This window comes from Octopus sinensis, unplaced genomic scaffold, assembly GCF_006345805.1.
Source record: "Octopus sinensis unplaced genomic scaffold, ASM634580v1 Contig18956, whole genome shotgun sequence".
In the NCBI taxonomy this organism is placed as follows: Eukaryota; Metazoa; Mollusca; class Cephalopoda; order Octopoda; family Octopodidae; genus Octopus; species Octopus sinensis.
Window position 1 is genome coordinate 161,007 of NW_021836132.1, and position 23,653 is coordinate 184,659.

Below are 23,653 nucleotides of genomic sequence, written 5' to 3' on the forward strand. Positions count from 1 at the left end.
ACAAAAACGCAGAAAATAATTTTTTTAATTTTTTAGCTTGAAGGTTTTGGGGGACCACATCATGTGAGTCGAGGACTTTTTTGTTGTTCATTTTAACAAAAACGCAGAAAATAATTTTTTTTAATTTTTTGGCTTGAAGGTTTTGGGGGACCACATCATGTGAGTCGAGGACTTTCTTGTTGTTCATTTTAACAAAAACGCAGAAAATAATTTTTTTTTTTTTGGCTTGAAGGTTTTGGGGGACCACATCATGTGAGTCGAGGACTTTCTTGTTGTTCATTTTAACAAAAACGCAGAAAATTGACTTGAAGGTTTTGGGGGACCTCATCATCGAGGATATTCTTTCTTATTAAAATTTTTTGACAGGAAGGTTCTTAGAGGATATCAACCTTTTATTTTTTTTTTTTTTTTTTTTTTTCACATAAATTTAAACCTTTTATTGTGCCTCATTATCGAATAACTACAAAAGGGAAGGTTTTGACAATTTGATCTGGTTTGTAACAATTTGAATGTGGGTGTGCACAGACAGACAGACAGACAGACAGACACACAGACAGACAGACAGACACACACCATACCATTTTATTATTAAGACTAAAGAAGGAAATTTTAAATGGGATTAATTCAGCAATCTGGGAATTTTCCAAATCCAATTATTCAAAAAAATAAGATGACATTACAGATTTTGTATATGCGGGGCAATTAACTTATGAATACCTGACAATGTCGACTCGAAGAAAAAGCAACTGGAGTGAGCGCATTAATGAAAAACTGATTAATCTGAATAAGAAGTTGGATCAAATTAATTCATTCGACTTACAGAAAACAAACCAGAAATTTGATGATGAAATTAGAGAAAATCTTCGTGAGTACAGATACAAAAAGTCTAAGAAGGGAGAATTTGAAAGAATTTCGTCTTACATTCAGGATGAAATAAAAATTTTGGAAAAAAAACTCAGAATCCACGAGTCAAGAAGGGAGTTCAGAAAACAAAATTGGTGTTTTGAACTTAACAGAAGATATTTTTACAGAAATTTGAGTGGGGATAAGAAAATTGTTAAATTCGAATTTGATGAGGATGATTGTTTATCTTTTTGGAAAAAAGTATGGAAAGAACGTGAAAGGAATGAAGAAACATTTACGTTAAATAACAGATCTACTGGTGCTGAAACCACACATGCAGATTTCACTAAAGAATTTATTATCGATGTGATTAAAGTATTACCAAACTGGAGAGCAGCTGGGTGTGATGAAGTATATAATTTTTTTATAAAGAAATTTACTTCGATTCATGAATTTCTGTGCAAAGAAATTATAAAGATTATAAACGGGATATACTGTCCAGCCGAATGGTTCTATTCAGGAATTACCTATCTTATTTCTAAGAAAGAAGTTTGCAACTCTCCTAAAGACCTAAGACCGATTACATGCATAAACTGACTACGAAATGTGTGAACAGGAAATTATCAGACTGCATCGATGCATATCGTCTCGTTAGTGATAATCAGTTGGGAACGAAAAGAATGTGTCAAGGAGCCAAAGAGCAAGCAATAATTAATCAGTTTGTCAATCAACAAAACGGAAATAATTTGGCCTCTGCATGGATCGATGTTAGAAAAGCTTTCGACACAGTGGACCACGACTTTCTCTTTAAGATTCTTGACTCTTCTGGCCTTCCAAATTGGATTAAAGATTTCATCAAAAATTTGGTGAAAAGATGGAAAATTTAATTGATATTTGACAAAAAAGAAATTGGAGGACTTAAATTACGAAAGGGAATCTTACAAGGAGACTCGTTATCCCTTCAGATCTTTGTGCTATTGATGGATCCGTTAAGCAGATTATTAAATGTGAAGTACCCAAAAGTGAATATGGACAACTCTGGCCAGGGATCACTTACATACTTAACAAACCATCTACTTTTCATGGATAACTTAAAAATATTCTCAAAGAAAGAAGATACGTTGATAAAAATGATGAATGATGTTAATCTTTTCTTCGAGACTGCTGGACTAGAGAAAAATGTGGAAAAGTCAGCTACTTACGTGCAGTGCTTGGCTTCCGAGGCAAAACTACTTGATGGACTTGATAGCTACCGATACCTGGGAGTGCTCGAAGATAAAATGAGTAACATACTGAAAAGCGATGTGCTAAAATCAATCTTTGATGAGATGAAGAAAAGAATTAACAATCTGACCACTACAAAACTTAACTCAGGGAATCTATTCAAATCCATCAATGAACATGCATTGTCTCTTTATAATTATTATATTGGACTTATTGATATCGACCCAACCGAATTTGAGGTTATTGATAAGAAAATCAGAGGAATTCTAATACAGAATAAGATTCACCTGAAGCCGGCGAACAAAGAAAGATTATACCTACCCAGGAATCGTCTTGGAAGAGGACTCGTATCTATAACTCAAAAAAGCGAACAAATGCTCCTCCAATTTTTCGGAGACCTTGAAAAGAAGTCTCATTACTGTTTGAGAAGAGCGGGAATTCTGCGGGTCATGAAGTCAAAGAAAACACATATGGCCACAATCGTAAATATTTATCACTCGAAAATACAAAATTGGAGACCATGGAAGTCTCAATGTGAAGGCACTGCAAGGATTACAGAATGAATACCTAATTGCAGAAATCAGGAAAAAACCTCTGCATTCAATTCTTTTTAATTGTTTGAAAGATACTAATGTCGATGTAACGGAGTCTTCCGCGTGGTTAACATATGGAAACATCTCTCCAAGATCAGAAGCATCCTTCTGTTTACTACAAGATCGCAATTTCCTCTTTGGAGCAGGAGAAACGAATTGCAAACATTGCAACTCTGCGAAAAAAACTGTTGACCATCTAGCTACCAGGTGTGGGCGAATGCTAAAAAGCGATTACTTACGACGGCATAATGAAGTAGTGAGATGTATTCATTTACATCTCTGCAGACAGTATGGAATAAAAAGGTCAAAAAGATTGAAGACCCATTCAGTCCAGTCTATAGTTGCAAATGAAGCAGTTGAGATCAGAGTCAATACTACTATAAGTACTGACACACACGTTCATAACAACAAGCCCGACATTTTTGTACGATTACACTAATCGAAATTGGAATAACTTCGCAGCAAATTCTTAAAAAAATCGAAGTAGAAAAATCCCACAAGTATAATCTCTTAGCAAATGAATTGGCTTTAATCCACAACGCAAAAGTGAATATAGTACCCATAGTATTAACGTGGGATGCCATTGTCAGTAAATACTACAAACAATACCAGAATGGTCTGAAAATTGAGTACCCTGTAAGAGCATACATCCAAACTATTATTATGAAGAAGACTTTTGAAAGTATGTGCATCGATTATAAACATGGAATGATGTCCTAAAAGGACGACGGTTTTGAAGAAAATATAACTTTCCTTGATAACAACATGAATCAGAAACTCGACGAAACCGACTTAACGACTCGGAGCATTTGAAAAAGAGTCCTACTCCTATAATAACATTAATCGAGAGGAAGAGCGATGGAACTATGAATCGGTACCTGATGAAAGTCGTCTCATCCGGGAAAAGAAGAATGATCCTTTAGATTGCCTAAAAGAAGTTTGGAGACCGGTCAAGGTTGCCCGTGTTGGGGCAAAGAGGAGGATGGTCTATTGAGCTGGAAATTCGTTTAATTAGTTTAATATCACTTTTAAATTTGTTAATTTAATGTAATTTTATAGCCATTAAATCAGCCCGCACTTATGTTTGCCATAGTACGCTGAGGGCCGCACTTATGTTTTTCGATGGCCGCATGTTTGACACCCCTGATCTAGTTTAATTAAATAATGTTTTTTTTTCATTAATAAATTATCTTAATTTTTAGTTAACCAATTATTAATAGAAAACCTAATAAATTATGGCACGTGTGAGCACACTGTTGTCTTGTTACATTATTTGATCGATCTTTTTTTTATTTAATTGGATTAGAAGGAATATTTTGCGATGTAGTTTCTTTTAATGGATAAATTATCTGAAATTTCATCATTTTGTAATATTTGCGAGTTTATTCTTTCAATCTGTTTATTCCACTTATTTTGAAATCTTCTTTATCTTTATTTATTGAATTCTACGTTATTTTTTGATAGAAAGTTCTATTCTTTATATTCTTATAGCAGATTTTTATTTTATTTGTTCCTGGATTTTTTAAAAAAAGTGAGTTTTTTTCTTAATTTTGAAAATATCCTGTTCATATTGCTTCTTTAGCATATTTTATCTATTAAATAAAATTGATTGATTTACTTCGAATCGATTATTTGATAAAATGTTAATTATTTCCGCTGCCGGATAGAATGGAGATTCGAATTTATCCAATCACAATGTTCCATAATCTTTTTAACTCGAATCTATCTATAATTTTTTTATCTAAACTTTATCTCCGATACTAAATTTGTTTTTACTATTGTGGACATTTATTTTCCTATTCATTGCCTTATTGCAGATAGTAAGCCTTTAGATGGGCAAAGCTTATCTAAAAATTATTAAATCTAGTTATTTTATCACTCACTAGTAGCAGAATTGAATATTGAAATCACTCGTATGCATATTAGGATAATCACTTCGGAATTTATCATAATTTTCTCGAAAAATTTCATGATTCTATTTATGGTATATAGGATAATGTACAATTCTGTTGACTACTTGATGTCAAACTCATTTCTTCCGCGGGCCGGATTGCCTTATAGTAGGCTGAGTTTCTATCAATCGGATTTAAATTAAATTTGAATTTTTTGGACTTGGACAAATAGAAGCGCCTAAATATAAATTCAAAGTTAAAATACTTGAATTTTCAATTGAGTCTAAATTTGAACAAATCTCTGAATTTTCAAAATGGTTTTAGCGACTTCAGAAACGAAGTCGATATCGTCGGCATATATTATTGTCTGACGAAAACCGGCAAATAATGTTCCTGCCACGTTTCTTATTCCCCTATTGTGTTTTCCCATGAAGGTTTCATTCGGGTTTCTTCGTAATCTCACTTTGGCGTTAAGGTCGCCAGCAATGATAGTTATTGACGAGTGAACAAGTTCAGAATAAGCTTTAGACAGGCAAGAGTAGAACAATTCTATCTCAGTGGGGTCTTTTTCAATCCATCCACTGTTGGGTGCATATATGTTTATAATGGATATTAGATGGGCAGAGCTTATTCATGCTGATCTGAAGTACACAAATCCGAACTAGTTATTTTATCACTAGTAGCAGAATTGAAATCACTCGTATGCATATTAGCTTCGGAATTTGTCATAATTATTTTTTACAAATAAGTTGTAACCCAGGGATGTCAAACTCATTTCTTCCGCGGGCCGGATTGCCTTATAGTAGGCTGAGTTTCTATCAATTGGATTTAAATTTGAATTTTTTGGACTTGGACAATTAGAAGCGCCTAAATATAAATTCAAAGTTAAAATACTTGAATTTTCAATTGAGTCTAAATTTGAACAAATCTCTGAATTTTCAAAATGGTTTTAGCGACTTCAGAAACGAAGTCGATATCGTCGGCATATATTATTGTCTGACGAAAACCGGCAAATAATGTTCCTGCCACGTTTCTTATTCCCCTATTGTGTTTTCCCATGAAGGTTTCATTCGGGTTTCTTCGTAATCTCACTTTGGCGTTAAGGTCGCCAGCAATGATAGTTATTGACGAGTGAACAAGTTCAGAATAAGCTTTAGACAGGCAAGAGTAGAACAATTCTATCTCAGTGGGGTCTTTTTCAATCCATCCACTGTTGGGTGCATATATGTTTATAATGGATATTAGATGGGCAGAGCTTATTCATGCTGATCTGAAGTACACAAATCCGAACTAGTTATTTTATCACTAGTAGCAGAATTGAAATCACTCGTATGCATATTAGCTTCGGAATTTGTCATAATTATTTTTTACAAATAAGTTGTAACCCAGGGATGTCAAACTCATTTCTTCCGCGGGCCGGATTAAAAAAATTTTAGGCTCCGCGGGCCAGACTATTTATTTTTGATTTAAAAAAATTCATACTATGATTTTTAATTTATAATTTTAATTTAAAATCATTTAACAACACATTTATTAATTTTTATAATTAAAATATGTTCCAGAAACTTGACATCTTTTTTTCTTCGTAATAGCATAAGATTTTCGCAGTTAAAGCTGTTAAGTTGGGATACTTCGGCAAGAGATATTTATAAAAGGTGTCTAAGCCCACCATGGTAAATTTATTCTTCAGATCTGAGTCACATTTCAAATCAATAATTTCCAATTGTAAGTTAGCTGCAAGATGTGTAATATTTGCAGTGAATAGTGATCGAAAAACAGTAAATTCTTTTTCAAGTTCACGAAAAATTTCAAAACGTGTCTCAAACTGTTGAAGTAATCCTGTTATTTTTACTTTATAACGACTCATATCAACATTTGATGTGGTGGAAATTACATTTTTTAATGCACTTGTCCGCACGCATCTTTAGACCCCTACTCCCACACCAGTTTACAAGTCCATCCACAGAAACCTGTAGCCTACGACACGCACACTCAGATTTCATCGAGTGATCCCAGCGGATGATGTCGTCTGCATAAATTACCATTTCAGTACGAGCATTGACTGGCATGGGCGCAGATGCCATAAAGACATTAAAAAGCGTGGGACTCAGCACAGAGCCCTGAGGGACCCCGCGAAGGACTGTTCTGACTTTAGAAAAGACCCCCTGATGCCGCACAACTTGTCCGCGAGATTCAAGGAACCCTGACAGTTCATCCCGTTCGGGCCTGGCATGCATCGGCTTGTCAAAAATCAATATTTATCGATTTTATTGCCACCTTTGTGTCTTAATAGGCACTATTTGGGAGAGGAAGTCAGGTTGTTGGCTCAGAGGACGTGGCCAGAGATCACTGGGAATAAGGGAAGATCCCTGATTGAGCAGAACATGAAGGAGACGGTGGTTGGTTGGTTATATTTCGCAGGTTATTTATTATTTGGAAGAATGTCAGGCGGAGAATCACGCTGTGAGAGATTTAGCATGTTTGTCTGTGAACGAGTTGATCTTGAAGGTCACAAAATGTGACAAAAATTGATAGATTGACCACCAAGTCATGGAACCTCATGTTAATTCATTTTGATATGTTTTTGACTTTATTTGGAGACGACAGTTGGCCTGTTCGACATGGTTAGTAATATATATTTATTATTCAGCTGCCTATCTCTCCAGCAGTAGATTTATACTGAACTATCCATTTGATTTCATCAAGCAATGCCTTATAAAAATAGCGAATATTATTTGTCCAGACGACACCCAGAACGAAAGATACTAGTAGCAGAACGAAAGATAACGAATTTCCACTTACCGGGAATAGAAACATGGACTTTAATGTGCTTTGATGTGCCATTGCACAACAAAAGTGGGAAAATGTGGCCTTCGAAAATATTATCTCAGGCTTGAAAAGGAGAAGAATCGACTAAAAGCAGACGCACTAATTAAAAATTAATTTTATCTAGACTTTTCAATTTTGCATTTGTAATGTGTGTTTTTTTAATAAAATTGAAAAATAATTATTCAAAATTTAATTTTAGATTTAAAAAACATAAAAAGTAAACTAGCTGAATTCAAACAGACTCACAATACTAAATGTTATTTATTTAATTTTTTAAAAATTTTAAATTTATTAAATTAATTAGAATAAAATACATATCATGTGTTATGCACGTTATTTTATTTTTTTGTTGTGCTTCTGGTTGTTAATTCTTATTCTATTTTTTGAAATTAATACTTTATTTTTATAATATTTTTGTTTTTTATTTGTTTGAAGTTTAATTAAATTGACTGCTGGTAAAATATTTTTTATAAAGTTTATTTTGCAAGTAAATTTGTATTCATTTTATCAATTAATTAATCTTCATTCATAAGGATTTTTTAAATTTAAAACTTTCTAGTATTTTATTGTTTATTTTAATTTTTTGGTATTTCGATCTTTTTTAGTATTTTATTATGTATTTTTAGTTTTGGTGCCTGTATTTGTCACCACAGAGCAGGAATCAAAATTTTTCCGCACATGTTTGGGACGTATGTTCAAACTGTTTGATCGGAAGCATTCCAGGGCTAATCAGAGCAAGTCTCAGGCTCGTCTCGAGTCGATGTGGTTTGGCTCACTTGAAGATCTGGCCTTCAGCACGAGGTTTTCAACCAGCGTCTTCAGAACTAAATCATGCGCGTTGGTTACCCTGAAGCCAAGTTCTATGTATCCGGCATTCAAATCCCCAACAAACAATTGCCTTCGGATGCTTTCCAAAGAACTCCCGTACGTGCCAGGAACATGCCCTAAAGTTCTTAGAATACATCGCCTCTCGAAAAAATGTAAGGCTAGTTCCCGTGCCTCATATTGACTCCGGTTTCCAGAGTATATAACAGCAATTGTAGTCATCAACTACGTACAGTCTCGCGTTTGCAAGTTTGACAGGTGTTGATATCTGTCATGCTAAATTGTAAAATAATCAAAACCTAGGAGGAAAATGTTTTTAAGCCTCTCGATCATTTTAGAGAGATTCGATATTTTTCTGAAAATGAACTTTCTATGGCGGAAAGACCCGTGAGAACCCCAAGGATGGATAGATTAGACCAGCGTTTCCCAACCTTTTTGTGCTCGTGGTACCTAAAACTAGGTTTTTTTTCTCTCGGCACTTAAAAAATCAATATTCATTAGAAATGTTTTTTTAATTAATATATTCAAGAAACTTAACAAAAAATTACCAAAAGTAATTATAATAACTAATGAGACACTTATGTGCACACAAAATTTCCAGACGGGGACGAATTTGCGACAAACATACGCGGAAGTCATCTTCAACTGATAACAACCTGTTTCTGGTTTTTGATTTAATGTCGACGAGACAAGAGAAAGCTTGTTCACACTTATATGATGTTGAGAACTGAAGCAATATTTTGATTGCTTTTTTAAAATTGAAGGATAAGAATCTTTTTTTCAAAATCCAGAACTTATCTGTCGTCATTTCAGTAAATTTAATTTTTAATGTGCGGTCATATCGAAGTTGACAAAGCTCCTCCTCTTCTGTTAGTGTAAGTTGATAGTCACATGATTCGGAGAATGGATTTCTAATCCAATCATATATTTCAATATTAAGAGACGGAAAATAATGATTGATGCTCTCTTCCAATTCTTCTAGATGAGATATAATACAATCATTATATTATTATCTAAAATATTCTTATCTTTGTATTTAATACCTTGTATGCTTTGCAATAATGGAAACATTTCTAAATCATTAAGTTTTACATGATTCTTCCAAATATTTAGTTTCGGTTTAAATCCAAGGATTTTATCAGTTGAAGTTAACACATTCTCGAAATTTCCTTGTAAAGACTTATTTAACGAATTTATATGTTTGAATATATCAGTCAAATACGCCAACCTATAAAAACGTTATGAATAATTATTCAGAATTACCTTAATAACTTATTTTCGAAACATGAAACAAAGTAAATTTTATTTAACTGTCGAAAATATTGGCACATTTCTTCTTTTAGTTCATATACTCTGGCTGAAATTTTCCCTCGACTAAGCCATCTGATGTCTGTGTGGAATAATAGAGTGGTATGTTCTTTATGAAAATCTTGACACAAATTTTTAAATGATCGATAAAGAAGAGGCCTTTTTTAATAAAATTGATTATTTTGATAACGTCAGTAAGAACATTTCTTAGTTCTTTTCCAAGAGTTTTAAAAACCAGCACTTCTCTGCAAATGAAGCAATGTGTTGTGATAATTTCATCATTTTCCTGTTTTGCAAAAGCGACAAATCCTTTGCTAGATCCAATCATTGATGGAGCACCATCTGTGCAAATCCCAACACAATTTTTCTATGATATATTATTCTGCCCGAAATATGTAGATACAAGATTGAATATATCTTCTCCTTTGGTCTTACAGTTTATTTGTTTGCAGCATAAGAAGTGTTCCTCAATCGTATTATCATTTACAAATCGAATAAATACAATAACATGAGAGTCTGAACAAAAATCTGTTGATTCGTCCACCTGAATAGAAAAATTGCTATGAATTAGTTTTCCATTAACAAATTCTTCAATATTCTCAGATATGTCTTGTAGACGGCGACTGATAGTATTGTTCGATAATGGAATATTTGGTTCAATCTGTTTCAATCTGTTTGGTTGCTTCCTCTTCAAGAATTATACTAACAATAATTTTGCAGGCGGGTAATATCAATTTTTCTCCAATAGTGTGATTCTTACGGTTTTTGAATATGAGCTCAGCACGAGGTAACCATTGGGAATCGCTGGTTTAAATCAATGATTTTTTATGTTGATTAAATTTAAATGATTTAAATCAAACAACTCTGATTTAAAGATCATGCTGTTTATGCTTAAACGATATTTTGGTCACGTAAAATTAATTATTTGTGAGGACTAGCGTAGGTTCCCTCAATGCTGTCTCTACTCTCCTTAGTCAAATTGGCGGTGTTTCTTTCAGATGTCTTGTCATGAAGGGATTTGTAAGTTTTGTGGTCTGGGATTGTCCCAATAGCGACTCACTCGGCGAATTTATTCTGATAATTAACCCACTTCTTTTCATTTCAGATGTCTTGTCATGAAGGGATTTATAAGTTTTGTGGTCTGGGATTGTCCCAATAGCGACTCACTCGCAAACGCCCAGACGGGTTGTCCACCTTCCCATACGAGCAGGGGAAATCCCTTATTTGGGATTCTACCCTTTCGGACACGTTCTCGCTTGGAAATCTCGCTCTGTCCGCCGCCAATCCTGGGGACGCTTCGAGGCAGGCCGAGGATCGAAAGATTCTCAAGTACGGCCACCTTTCCAACTCGCTGTTCTTTACTCCAATTGCCGTGGAGTCCTCCGGGATTTTCGGCCCCAAGACACTCCGCTTCGCTTGCTCGGCCGACGGATTTCAAGGACTAGCCACGATCCAAGAGAGTATTCTTGGCTCCTGGAACGTCTGTCGTTTGCTGTGATCCGAGGGAACGGCTTCGCCATTCGAGAGGCTGGCCGGGTGTCTCGTGAGGCCAGTAATTAGTTTAGCTATCTTTTCACTTCCATTCATTTTAATTCTTAAAAAAACACTAACTTGAAAAAAGATAAACCCACTTCTTTTCATTAGTTGTGTTAATTAGGACGCAATGACCATTACCCAAACATGGTCAATAAGTAGGGAAATCGCAAACAAACACAATATCTCCATTAGTCTACTTATAAAAATATATTCAAATTACGATGACATCAGTACCATTAAAAATATTTATAGACACATGTTTAATAGGCATACTTCTCTAAGTGTCTATGTAATATCAATTTGTGAATTGTTGTTGTTTAACTCCGATCTCACATTAGATTATGAGACCAACAGCTAGCAAAAATAACAACGTTGCTCCAATAGGACCTCAACGTTGCAGTCAATAAGCATTTCTGAAGGGTGAACATCCGGAGGGAGTTTATAGAGAACCGAGTTAGGCGTCAGCTTAACGTGAAGATGGAATCGTGAATTCTTTTCATTCGATGTGAACATCAGTGCAGAACATCAATTTTAGCAAGGGTCCAGAAATATACAATCGCCGACGTATTCTTCAATGAACGACCATTTCCGTTTAGCACATTTAGAGCAAAACAAGAGTAATAAGAATTTCGCGATGAAAATAGGAATTGTGTTCCTCTCATATTTAAATGTTCTTCAATCGGCAAAAGGTTTTTTCACTTGGGGTTGATTTCAGACACCCAAATATATTGACCTTGTTTTGTACTGATTGTAGTGCCATTATCGAGCTTGTAGATAGGCAGGACGGCCAGATTAAACTCGCATAACTTAATATTGGTTGTATATATTGTTTGTAAACTCGTTTAAGGAGTGGCTTCTGGGCAACAGTAAATTTCTGTATTGTAGATTAGGGATCAAAAAAATTAAATTATTCTGATGAATATTTTATCTTTCATTTACAAGCTGAATAATGAGGTTACCATAATTGATGTGGGAATTAATAAGATTCAAAACATTTTGAATATTGACAATCCTGTAGTATCCGTGACTAAATATTTTGCAAATAACTCATCTTGAAAAATAGAATCATCATCGAAATATCCTAATAAAAAATAATACCTTACATATGCCATCAAAATTGACTAGTTATCAACGACAACTGATTCGTAAGTTGGGTTCTCTGAGAAATAAAATTAAGGATTGTTCAATTTCATTAGAAATTTCATCAATTCTTCTTCGCTGCTTAATGGAATAGTCTTCATAATATTTGAAGAATCTTGTTTTAAGATATCATTTATAAATAAATTTAAACAAGGACGGATTACATTTTCTGCAATCGAATGGATATTATCTATAATAACCATTTTTTTGATTATCTATACAGCTTTATATGAACAAAATAATCCAGAGACATTTTGAGATATATTTTTATTAAAGATGAGGGTCAGATGTTTTATTTTCAAAATTCTTTTTTAATTCTAAGAAAAAGTCTGCCTTTTTTTTATTTGAATTATGATGTTTTCGCTTTAAATGTTCAATCAAACGAAACGATTTCATTGCCTCATTCGAAAAGATCGTACAACATTAAAGACAAAGTGGTTTATTAGGATATTGAGGATCTTTAATAAATCCAAAAGAAAAATATTCATCTTTATACATTCTAACTTTTTGAAACGACCCATAAAGATAACTAGAAATCACGCTTAGAAATTTAATAAAATATAAGTCACAGTCCAGACGTGAGTATATAGAAGTATCAATTTATTTAATTATGATTAGTGTGAGCACAATTATGTACATTTTGGAAGAGATAAAATGTTTTCTATGTCTAAGGGAAAGATATATGGTGCAACTCGAGAAGAGATTAGCAAAATAATTGAAAAATGTGCTCATTCTCAGGTATTTAGTTAAATTATTGCAAGAGGCCCGAGAGATAGATACATTGCTGATTTTATTGATTTAAGAAGATATTCAGAAATAAATACAGTACGACCCCGGTTTGGGGCAGCATTTTTATCATAGTGCCCCAAAAAGCGGGGGTGCCCCAAAATGCGAGGGTAAAGATTTTTTGCTTTTATTTTCTCCTCAATAGATTTTTATTGCATTTTAGACTATAAATTAAAATTATTTAATATTAATAAAAATTCTAACATAGTCCTTTCTTAATAAATTTAAAAATTTTAATAAATCCAACAAAAAATACTATTAAAAGTAATCAGTAATTTTCTCACCGAATTGGTTTTTTTCAGTTCTCCTGATAGGTTTTTTCTAAATTCGTAGTAGATTTTCAAAAATTGTGGACATGTACTGAAAATATTATCTTCTAGAGAATTCACGATGTTTATGATTTCTTTAATTGATGATTTTTTAGATTCATATCCATCATAAGTAATTTTGTCCTCAATAATATCTGTCGAATCCATTGAAATAACATCTGAAATCACGTCATCTATTAATTCTTCGTCCAACTGTACATTATCCGAAATTTTTGATCTGTTTTCATTTATTTTCTGCCAGCAATTAATTATCGTTGTCTCTGACATCATTTTCCATGCCTCCCCGACAACTGTAATGACTTGTCTAAGATTGACATTATTCAAATTCAAATCAGAAAGCTGTTCTTTTTCAAATATAAGAGTAAAATCAATCAGTTTATTGAAATAGAGGGACTTGAAGGATTTTATTATTCCCATATCTAGGGGTTGAATTAAAGCGGTCGTATTTTTGGGAAGAAAAAGTAAATAAACATTGGAATATTCTGTATTTCTGTGACAGCTCGCATTATCCAGTATTAAGACAATTTTTCTCTTTTCATTGATCATATCTTGATTTACTTTCCATAACCATTTCCCAAAAATATCACTAGTCATCCACGAATTTTTTGATGCAGCATATAGTACTCCGTGATCCTCAGCGTTAAAATTTTTTAAACACCTAGGAGATTTGAATTTTCCAATTAATAGAGGTTTTAACTTTTCACCAAGTGCATTACAACAAAGGAGAAGGGTAACTTTCTCTTTGCTCATTTTAATTCCATTGCATTTGTCATTAAATTGAACAAAAGATTTCGACGGCGTTCGCTTTATGTATAAAGCTGTTTCATCACAGTTAAAAATATTTTCACTTCCTACAGTTTCCAAACAGTTGTCATAATCAGCAAAAAAATTGGAAACCGTAGAAAGGTCAGATGAATTCTTTTCTCCACTTATAGTTTTAAATAGCAACTCGTGTCTTTTCTTGAACCGGTCTAGCCATCCATTTGATGCCTTAAATGATTCATAATTTATCTTTTTAGATAATTTTTTTGCAATCAGTTTTAAGATAGTTCCAGAAATTGGAAGAAATTCATCTCTCAGACGTAGAAAAGTTTCAAAAACTAATCTATCTAATTCATTATTTGGATCATGTGATTCCTTGATTCTATCGGATTCAGTTAATCCCGCGTCAAAATAATAAACAAAATTTTGTTTAATGCGAGAAATAGTACCTGTAATTAATAATTAGTTAAAAAAGATACCTTTGCTCGTTTTATACTTTTTAGCAAGATCTCTTTCTGAAAATTGACCATGTTTTATATCTTTAGCGATTTTAATTTTTGTTTCATAATTAATCTTTGAATTCTTTTTACGAACCATACTAAAGTCAAAATAAACACGTGAAATAATAGTATTAATTAATAATTAATAAATAAACTAACATTTTGTAATTAAATAAATTAAATAAGTGCCCCAAACCGGGGTCATCAAAAATAAATAATAGAATGAAAAATTTACTGTTTTCAAAAACTGCCCCTAAAAGCGGGGGTGCCCCAAAACCCGAGGGTGCCCCACCCATGGGGTCTGCCCCAAACCGGGGTCGTACTGTAACAGCTTTAAATGGGTATTTATTACGATTTATCCAGATTCTAAACATGACACTACGAATCATATTTTATTTAACATTTTTATGGGAGTGGGATATGAAAAAAAACTAGATGATTACATTATGCAGTCTTTATTGGCTTCTACTGGTTATTATGAAATTATTTTACGATAAGGAGAAAATGAATACGAAGAAGTAGATTTTGTGTACATATAATAAAAATATCATTTTTCAAAGATTATAGACTTCTAAAATAAGATTTTAATTTTTCAAATATTAGCAATCAATCTGGCAGAATAAATCGCCAACCGTTGAGAACCACTGGTCTATTAGATATTGTAATATCAATTTGTGTATTGTAGATCGGGGATAAAAAAATAAATTATTCTGATAAATATTATATCTTTAATTTACAATCTGAAAAATATGATTACAATGATTGATATGGAAATTACACCCCTCGACATTAAAATCCGAACACTTAATTTTTAGCAAATTTTTAATCATTTTTAATAAAATAATTTATTTGAGCTTCTTTATTTGTATTATTTTAACTATTTATATATTTAAATATATATTGAAACATATAATTTTAAAGAATAAAGCAAAAAACGAGAATTTTATGACAAAAAAGCCGTTGGTAGTGACGTTGGATTTTGCGTCGAGTGTGGCCTCTGCGGTGGAAGCGAGCAGTTCACGTTCAAACCACCACTCACCTGCCCCTCTGAGACGCCCTCGGTGTTGACGTGGGGCAAATCGGTGGTTGTCTGCCTTTTCAGAGAACAGTGCATTGGGACAGGAAATATTGTGTTCGATATCAGGACACGAGAAGTAATCCAGATCTCTCAGTTTGTAGGTTTGTGGCAGTGGAAAAGATATCCTCGGATGGGAAGTACAGCAATTTGATGATTTTGTCGAGTCACTCCCTGTATTTGGTCAAGTGTTATGAGAGATCTGGTTTTGTGGTGGACGACGTGGTCAGTGTTGGTTATAAGGATATTCTGCGAGTGCGGACAACTCACTTTGGTGTGATTATTAGGTTAGTATTGTAGGGAAGAGTTGTTATGTTGAGATCTGTGTGAGTGAGAGTGATTTGTCTAACAGGGATGTCTATGTGGCATGTGCCAGTATTGCCTGTGCGTCGAAAGTACGATTGTGTTTTTTAATCTAGATTTGACATTGGATTGTCTTTGCGAGATTACAGTATGAAAAAGAATGTGAGGGGTTTCCTATTCTCGACTATCGAGTCGGATTATAATGAATTATATTTTGATTAAATTATTGTTTTATTTTTTCCTGTTTATCCCAATTAATAATTTTATAATAAATATTCTTGTCACGTGATTATTATTTGTTGTTGTGTTTCTTTGTCTTTATAGTGTTTTTACTTATTTTAATAGAGATTAAATGAATTTATGACTTTTATAATCCCTGGAAACTATTGATTATATAAGCTAATTTTGTATTCATACATTCATGGTTTAATCTTTATTAATATTCCATTTGTACATAATTTATATAAAACAGTTTTACTTATACCTGTTTTTTTATTTGGTTTTGTTTTTTCTATATTTTACCTGCATTTGATTTGTCATGTCTGCTATGTCCTGATATTTATTTTTAATTTAATGCGATATTTGTTTCATCCTATCATTTTTATAATATGTTACACTCCGAACAATTTTTTAAAAGCCTTTTCTGGATTGACTGTTCTTCCAAGTTTATCATGCACAGTAATATGGTTTGTTCTTTTTCCTCTGTTTATTAAACGAACAGCTTTAAACATTCTCGTTTCATCCTTATATTTTTAAATTTCAGCCACTTGCTTCTCAACTTCTTTTCGTAATTGACGTTTTTGTATTGTTTTGATTTTATTAATACAGTCCGACCCCCAAATGGGGCACCAAGTGCCCCAAAATGCGGGGTGCCCCAAAAACAGGGGTTTGTTATTTTTTTAAAAATTAAACCATTAATAAACATCAAAAAACATTTTTACTAAATATTCAGTTATTTTCTTTTTATTTGTAGAGTTTTGTCTGATATTGTTCGTCAATTTCAGCCGAAAATCAAAAAATCTCGGAGCATACTTGGTGCAACATTAGAAATTTTTTCTTCTAAATTGTTAAGCAGATCTTTTGTTTTTGCTACGACATTTTCACTATTTTCGGTTTCTGAATATGTATCATAAACATTATTGTTCATGTCTTCGCATTCTCCATCAATTGTTTCGTTAACAACTTGATCTACAGTACCGCTCAAATGTTTCGGACCACCCTATTTTTCTCAATTTCCAAGTCAATCCTAAATTATTTTTATACGGTTCTTTAGAGAAACTTATTAGATAAGCTTAAACACATTTATTCTATTTTAAAAACTTGGACAGATATTCATGTTTGGCGCAATTTTAAAATTATCGATTTTATACTCGATCATATGTTCCGGACCAGTTTAAAAAAACCGAAAATTTATTAAACTTATAAAAAGTTAATAATTAATATTTCCTCCGTTGTTCGTTATAACAGCATTTATTCGCTCTGGAAGTGAATTGTATAATTTTTCAATGTACGAATTATCAATCTCGTACCAAATTTTTTTGGTCAAATTCCAGAGCTCTGGAAGATCTTTTGGTTCCAGATCATAAAGTTTTTGTTTTAGTACCGACCACATATTTTCAATAATATTCAGTTCGGGTGACTGGCTCGGCCAAGTTTCTAAGATTTTAATTTGTTTCCTTTGAAAAAAATTCATTGTCGACATGGACCGATGGGAAGGAGCGCCGTCTTGCTGGAGATACATGGTCTCATCATAAAAATTTTCGAGTCCAACATTTATAATTCTCTGATACTCTGCGGAATCAACATTTTTAATGCATAAGACAATGTTTCTCCATCCATTTGCAGCAATAGCTCCCCAGACCATAATGCTAGGAGAAAATTTTCGTGTTTTTAAACAATATTTTGAGTCAAATCTAGAGTTTGGTGGCCTTCTAACATAATTTTTTGTGTTTGAATGCAAATTTATTTTGCATTCATCACTAAAAATAATTTTACCCCAATCATTTTGGCTCCAAGTTAATTTCTCAATGCACCAATTTTTTCTAGCCTTTTTATGGCATATGGAAAGACTTGGTTTTGGGCATTGCTTTCGCCCATTCAAATTATTTCTTTGTAGGCATCTTTTAATTGTATTTGTGCTTACAATAGAATTTAATTTCATATCAAATTTAATTTGATTTGCCGTTTTTGTGGGGTCTGCTTTCGAAATTCTCACTAATTTGCGTTCAGATCTTGGGGATAACAATCTCGGTCGACCAGATTTGGGTCTGTCGGAATATAGTCCAACGGATGAATATCTGGAAATTGTTCTTTGAACAGCAGTTTTGGATATTTTTAATTTTTCGGCAATTTCTCTTTGTGAAGCTCCATCTTTAAAAAAAGTGATGATAGCGACCCGATCAACCAGTGAAACACGCGGCATTTGTTATTTATTAGTCTTTTGTTTTTAATTGAATCAAAAATTATTTAAATTTAAAGAGATTTAACTGGTTCGAAACATATGATTGCAACTGGTCCGGAACATATGATCGAGTCAAAAATCAATTATATTCAATTGGCGCCAAACAAAAATATTTAAAGAAAATTTTAGAATAGAATAAATGTATTTAAGCTTATCTAATAAGTTTCTCTAAAGAACCGTATAAAAATAATTTAGGATTGACTTGGAAATTGAGAAAAATAGGGTGGTCCGAAACATTTGAGCGGTACTGTAAATGTTCATCTGTTAGACAGTTTTTTGTTGCATAAGAATCACGGTTCCTGTCGATTTTCTTCCAACAATTAACAATACTTTTAGCATCTATTTTCTCCCATCCTTTTGAAATTAGCATCATAACCTGACGCAAATTTAATTTACCAATAGAATGTGTAAAATCGTTTTCGAAATCTTGAAAACATAAAAATTCCATTAAGAAAGAGGAATAATAATCTTTAAAAATCTTGATTATTCCCATATCCAAAGGTTGTAAATAGGGCGTTGTATTTTCGGCAAAAATAAAAATTCGATGTTCGAACATTCGGCAGTTTTATGGCATCCCGCATTGTCAAGTATTAATAATATTTTTCTGTTGTTTTGCAAAACGATTCATTTATAAGTGTAAGCCAACTCATAAAAGTCTTTCCAGTCATCCATGCATTTGAGAAGATGAATACAATAACCCAAAATCTTGAACATCAAAATTTTTTAGACACCGAGGTTTTTATATTTTCCAATAATCAATGGATTAAGTTTTTCCCCGATTAAACTGCAGCATAGAAGAACAGTGAGTCTTTCTTTCCCTTGTTTATAACCAAAACACGGTTCGCCTTGTTCAACAAATGATTTTTGAGGAGTTCTTTTTATAAAAAGCGCAGTTTCATCACAATTAAATATATTCTCAGGTCCATATTTTAATACTTTCTGGTCATATTTTTCAAAATAATTTTTCACATAAGATAAATCACATGAAGCTTTTTCACCACATATTGACTTGAATTGAAGTTCATGCCGCAATTTAAATCTATCAAGCCACCCATTGGAAGCTTTAAAAGAAGTAAATCCAATTTTTGAAGCTGTAACTAAGGCAATTTTTTTCAAAATAGGGCCTGAAATCGGAATTTTATCTACGCGTAGTCTTTGAAATATTTCAAAGACTTGATCATCAAATTTATCTTTATCGGCTTTAAATGTGTCATATTCCTCAGAAATAGTATTGCCGTGTTGCAAGAAAGGTACAATATTTCGTTTTATTCTTGATATTGTTCCTTTACTTGTGTTGTACTTTTTCATTAGTTGCCTCTCAGATAAATTTTTCTTCAAAATTTCTTTAGCAATCTTCAATTTAGTTTCGTAATCCATAACCACAACAATAAAATATAAATTGAAAATAAAACAAAAAATAATTAATTTATTATAATTTTATTTTATTTTTAATTCCTTATAAATGATTTTATGGTGCCCCAAAAATTCCATAATTTTTTATCGATTTTTATTTTTTTTCTGCCAAAATGTACTTTTGGAATAAAGTGCCCCAAATTGCGGGGGTGCCCCAAAATCCGAGGGTGCCCCACCCCTGGGGTCTGCCCCATTTTGGGGTCGGACTGTATTCTTCCACGTTGTGTCTTCAGTTCCCTTTTCCTATTAGCCGTCAATGTTTTGTTTAGTTCGAGCCTGAGTCTTTTCTGTTCAATCGAAAGAGTTGGAAAAAGAATTAACAATTATCAAAATCTATTTTAGTAACATATTATATCCATCCATCATTCGTTGCCGAATATATTCTGAGGTCAATTAAATCCGCAATGTATCTGTCTCTACATCTCCTTGCAATGATTGGAGTTATTGGAGACTTTGTAGACAATAGTTTTTTGGACTAAAAGGAGTTATTATCTGACAGAAAGCACAAAGCTAAATCATCTAAGAGATTTCATCTTTATTTAATCTATAGTAGATTTCTTAATCTCGAAAAAATTTCATTATTGATTTCATTTATTTATTTATTTTAAACACCAAACAGACACAAGTAAACCAAACTAATTAACGGTCTTGTAGGCATCCAGAAGGATGACCCAAAGGGACGTCTAATAGATATCTAAACATAAAAAGTATATCGTTTAAACCTATATTTGGTTCATGTTTGTTGTCATCATCTGTATTGAATTCCAAAATATTTTCATGTTTATCTAAAAATAATAAAATAAAGCATTACCTTTGTTCAACATAAACGTGTTGTACCCTTTACTTCTATGAAATAGATAAAGTGATTCTAGAAAAATAAATAATTATTTATTATGTCAGACTAAATTTCTATTTTTTTGCCATTTGTGACAAGTGTAGATTATTCCGCATGTATTTTATTCCGACGTTGAAATTTTTATTTATTACAAAAACGATGTATCAATCTAATTAGTAGGGCAACATAAGTCAATAAAGTCAACTTCAATCCAGAGTTAGACTTAAGTCTAAAAATAATGATTAAATTAAAATAAAGTCAAAAAAAAGTTTATATAAAAAGTTCTTTAGGTCAATTTGGTCAACTTTTTAGATTTTCAGGTCAATTTTTTTAATTAGGTCAATTTTTAAATAAAAATTTAAATAATATTATTTAAAGCATCAAAATAAATTTAAAATAGTCGCAGTGACATTTGTCTCTTATTGTAACAAATTTCAAACTAAATTATAGTGTACTTATGCCTAAAAATAAACCTTCGGATTTTAAAAAAGCTAAAAATATTTGTGAAAAATATCCTAAAGAGTTTACAATTACACCAAATGGAATGCTTTTTTGTAAATTATGTGAGTTACATGTGACATGCAAGAAACAATTTTTTGTGAACAAACACAGGGAAATACAGAAACACTCTTCCCGAACAAATAATATATCCACAAATAAAAAACAATTGAATATTGTTCCTCCAAATTATGTCTGCAGAAATTTTGCAACAGACGTAACAGAAGCATTTGTATCCGCAAACATTCCGCTCTATAAATTGAGAAATTAAAGCTGTTTCTTACTATGCTACAAACCTGCCAAATGTTATTCAAGTATGCACTTCCTTAGAAGGAAATTCTTTGCTCATTAAAAGAGCGAAAGAATGTTTATTTAATGAACAACTTCATGAAGATCTAACGACGATAATATCACAATATTCACCTTTATTACATTTGCTTGATGATTTAAAATCGACCAATTTTACTATAAAAAAAGCATTTAATTATTTGAAAACATTGGATTTTAAAGATGACGTGTGTGGAATAAAAAATTATATTATCAAAAGGATGAATTCCAATGATATCACAAAAATTATGAATTTCGATGATCATTTTATTTCACCTTTAGATTATTCTTCGTTGATTGAATGTCAGGCAACATCGTGCGCAGTAGAACGATCATTTTCGATTCTTAACAAAATCTTGACCAAGGATAGGAATTTTAAAGTGGATAATGTAAAATATTACTTAATTGTAAATAACTCGATAAACGATGAATAAAATTACTTTAAATTTTGATAAACGTAGTTTATATATGAAAATAAAGTAGTATTTTTACGGTCAATTATTTGGTCAATTTTTAAAATTTTAAGGTCAATTACATTGACTTTTTAAGGGCAATTTTTATTTTTTTTAAGTCAATAAAAATGTTGCTCTACTAATTAGTAAATATTATATTATTTTGTCTACCGGTCTACCAGGGCGGAGACCGTCTATGCCGCAACAACTACCGGTCGCCAGAGAATTAATGGCATCAAGGACTTCCTCTTTAGAGGCATGAGAGTTTGGAAGGTCAGAATGGGCGATAAGGGGCCGTTGGTCATCCGGAGGATTGGGGTGCTTCGTTTTTAGTTCTGCAAGAACTTGGGGAGTTATTTCGAGCGCCTTGGCATCGGATGCTAAGACACGGACAGCACCGGCAACATTTTCTTCCAATAGTTGGGCGTTAACACGTAAGCGGATGGAGTCGCGGTTGGTTGTCTCGTCGTTCTGTGGGGCGCGTGGCTGGTGTTTCTTGCTTTTATGTTGGGCCTTGGCGGGGACACCTAACAAACTGGAGAAATCCGAGGGGCATGACATATAGGCGGAGATATTGGCTTTAAATCGGGAGGAATTAGAAATGGAATGAATGTTATGCCCTTTGGGCTGCTTGGGGGTAGCCTCTTTAGGGAGGCCTAAGGTCATGGTTCCAACTTGATGGGTCGTTGCAAGTAAGTGCATTGTTAATAACGGAAGATAATGTGTCGGCCGCGAGAATCCGAACAGCCTTAGGAATTTTGACTGGGATAGAACGGACTCTTTTAGCTCGGGCAACCGACAAGAGGAAATCTTTTACAGATATAATGGGAATGATTGGATGGGAGAGATTGGAAATAGGCACAGCAGTAGAAAATGCCGGAGGCGAGGAAGGGGCAAAGGGATGGCATGACAGTGGCAAGAGGAGCACGTGCAACCGTTTTTCCTCTGGTTGCTTAGCAAGTTGTACTCCATAAGCCAGTTTCAATGCAAAACGATGGCACCTGGTTAAGCTTTTGAGAATTCTGTCATTTTTTCCTTTGCTTAACTATGTGGTCGGCGTATGAACCACGACAGTTGACTATTACTCCCCCGTTCCAAAAACTTGGTAAAAAAGGAATCAAGCTGTCACAAGTATGTACGTAGGTTGCTAAATAAAACGTTTTTCAAAAGGCGTGATGAATCATTATATCTTTCGAGGAGTCTATCGTTGAATTTAATGAATGTCGACTTCATGAAGATTTTCAGAAGCATTCCTCCAAAGTTGGGGAGAAGATTTGCGACTGACTCATGACAGGAGTATTCACTGTCGGCACGGCCAACGAAATTCGTAGATTCAAATATGTCGCGAGCGCAGCGAGCGACCGAGCGCAGCGAGCGACCGAGCGCAGCGAGCGACCACTCAATTTCTAGATCCGATCAATCAAAAAATCTATAAATTGACAAATACCCAGGCTTGTATTTGGGATTAAATATATTCGATAACAAAAATTAAAATCGATGCCAAAGCAGAATGAGCTTTAAAACCGATTTCATAAATAAAAATAATATTTTAAAATTTATAATTGATATTTTAGAATAATGAGAAAAAATCTAAATGCTTCATAATTTATAAAAATGTCAAAACAAGAATCTTCTGAAGGAGCAAGCCTGTCTGCACAGTTCATTTTTGATTAGAAGACCTAATTTTAGAGATTAAAACGAAAAAATAGCAATGAGATCTGT

The 23,653-nt window shown here is 33.0% G+C and overlaps 2 protein-coding genes across 2 annotated transcripts; one reads left to right on the top strand and one right to left on the bottom strand.

Annotated features, from left to right (window-relative positions):
* The first annotated feature begins 1,871 nt into the window (after window positions 1-1,871).
* LOC115231907 lies at window positions 1,872-2,630 on the top strand. Its single transcript, XM_029801801.1, has one exon. The coding sequence runs from the start codon at window positions 1,872-1,874 to the stop codon at window positions 2,628-2,630; it is 759 nt and encodes a 252-aa protein (XP_029657661.1).
* Window positions 2,631-10,170: 7,540 nt separating this feature from the next.
* On the bottom strand, window positions 10,171-16,485 carry LOC115231908 (tigger transposable element-derived protein 6-like). Its single transcript, XM_029801803.1, has 4 exons — window positions 16,468-16,485; window positions 13,261-14,295; window positions 12,590-12,648; window positions 10,171-10,318 (listed from the first exon to the last, which is right to left on the bottom strand). The coding sequence occupies exons 1-4, from the start codon at window positions 16,483-16,485 to the stop codon at window positions 10,171-10,173; spliced, it is 1,260 nt and encodes a 419-aa protein (XP_029657663.1).
* Between the last annotated feature and the right edge of the window lie 7,168 nt (window positions 16,486-23,653).

Bases quoted from the DNA above. Each gene is read 5' to 3' on its own strand.
- LOC115231907 (XM_029801801.1), top strand. From the start codon at position 1,872: ATGGACAACTCTGGCCAGGGATCACTTACATACTTAACAAACCATCTA.
- LOC115231908 (XM_029801803.1), bottom strand. The intron at 12,649-13,260 runs GTGAGAAAATTA...GATTTATTAAAG, and splicing joins AACTGAAAAAAACCAATTCG to ATCCTCAATATCCTAATAAA. The intron at 10,319-12,589 runs GCAATGAAATCG...GATTTAAACCAG, and splicing joins GTACGATCTTTTCGAATGAG to CGATTCCCAATGGTTACCTC.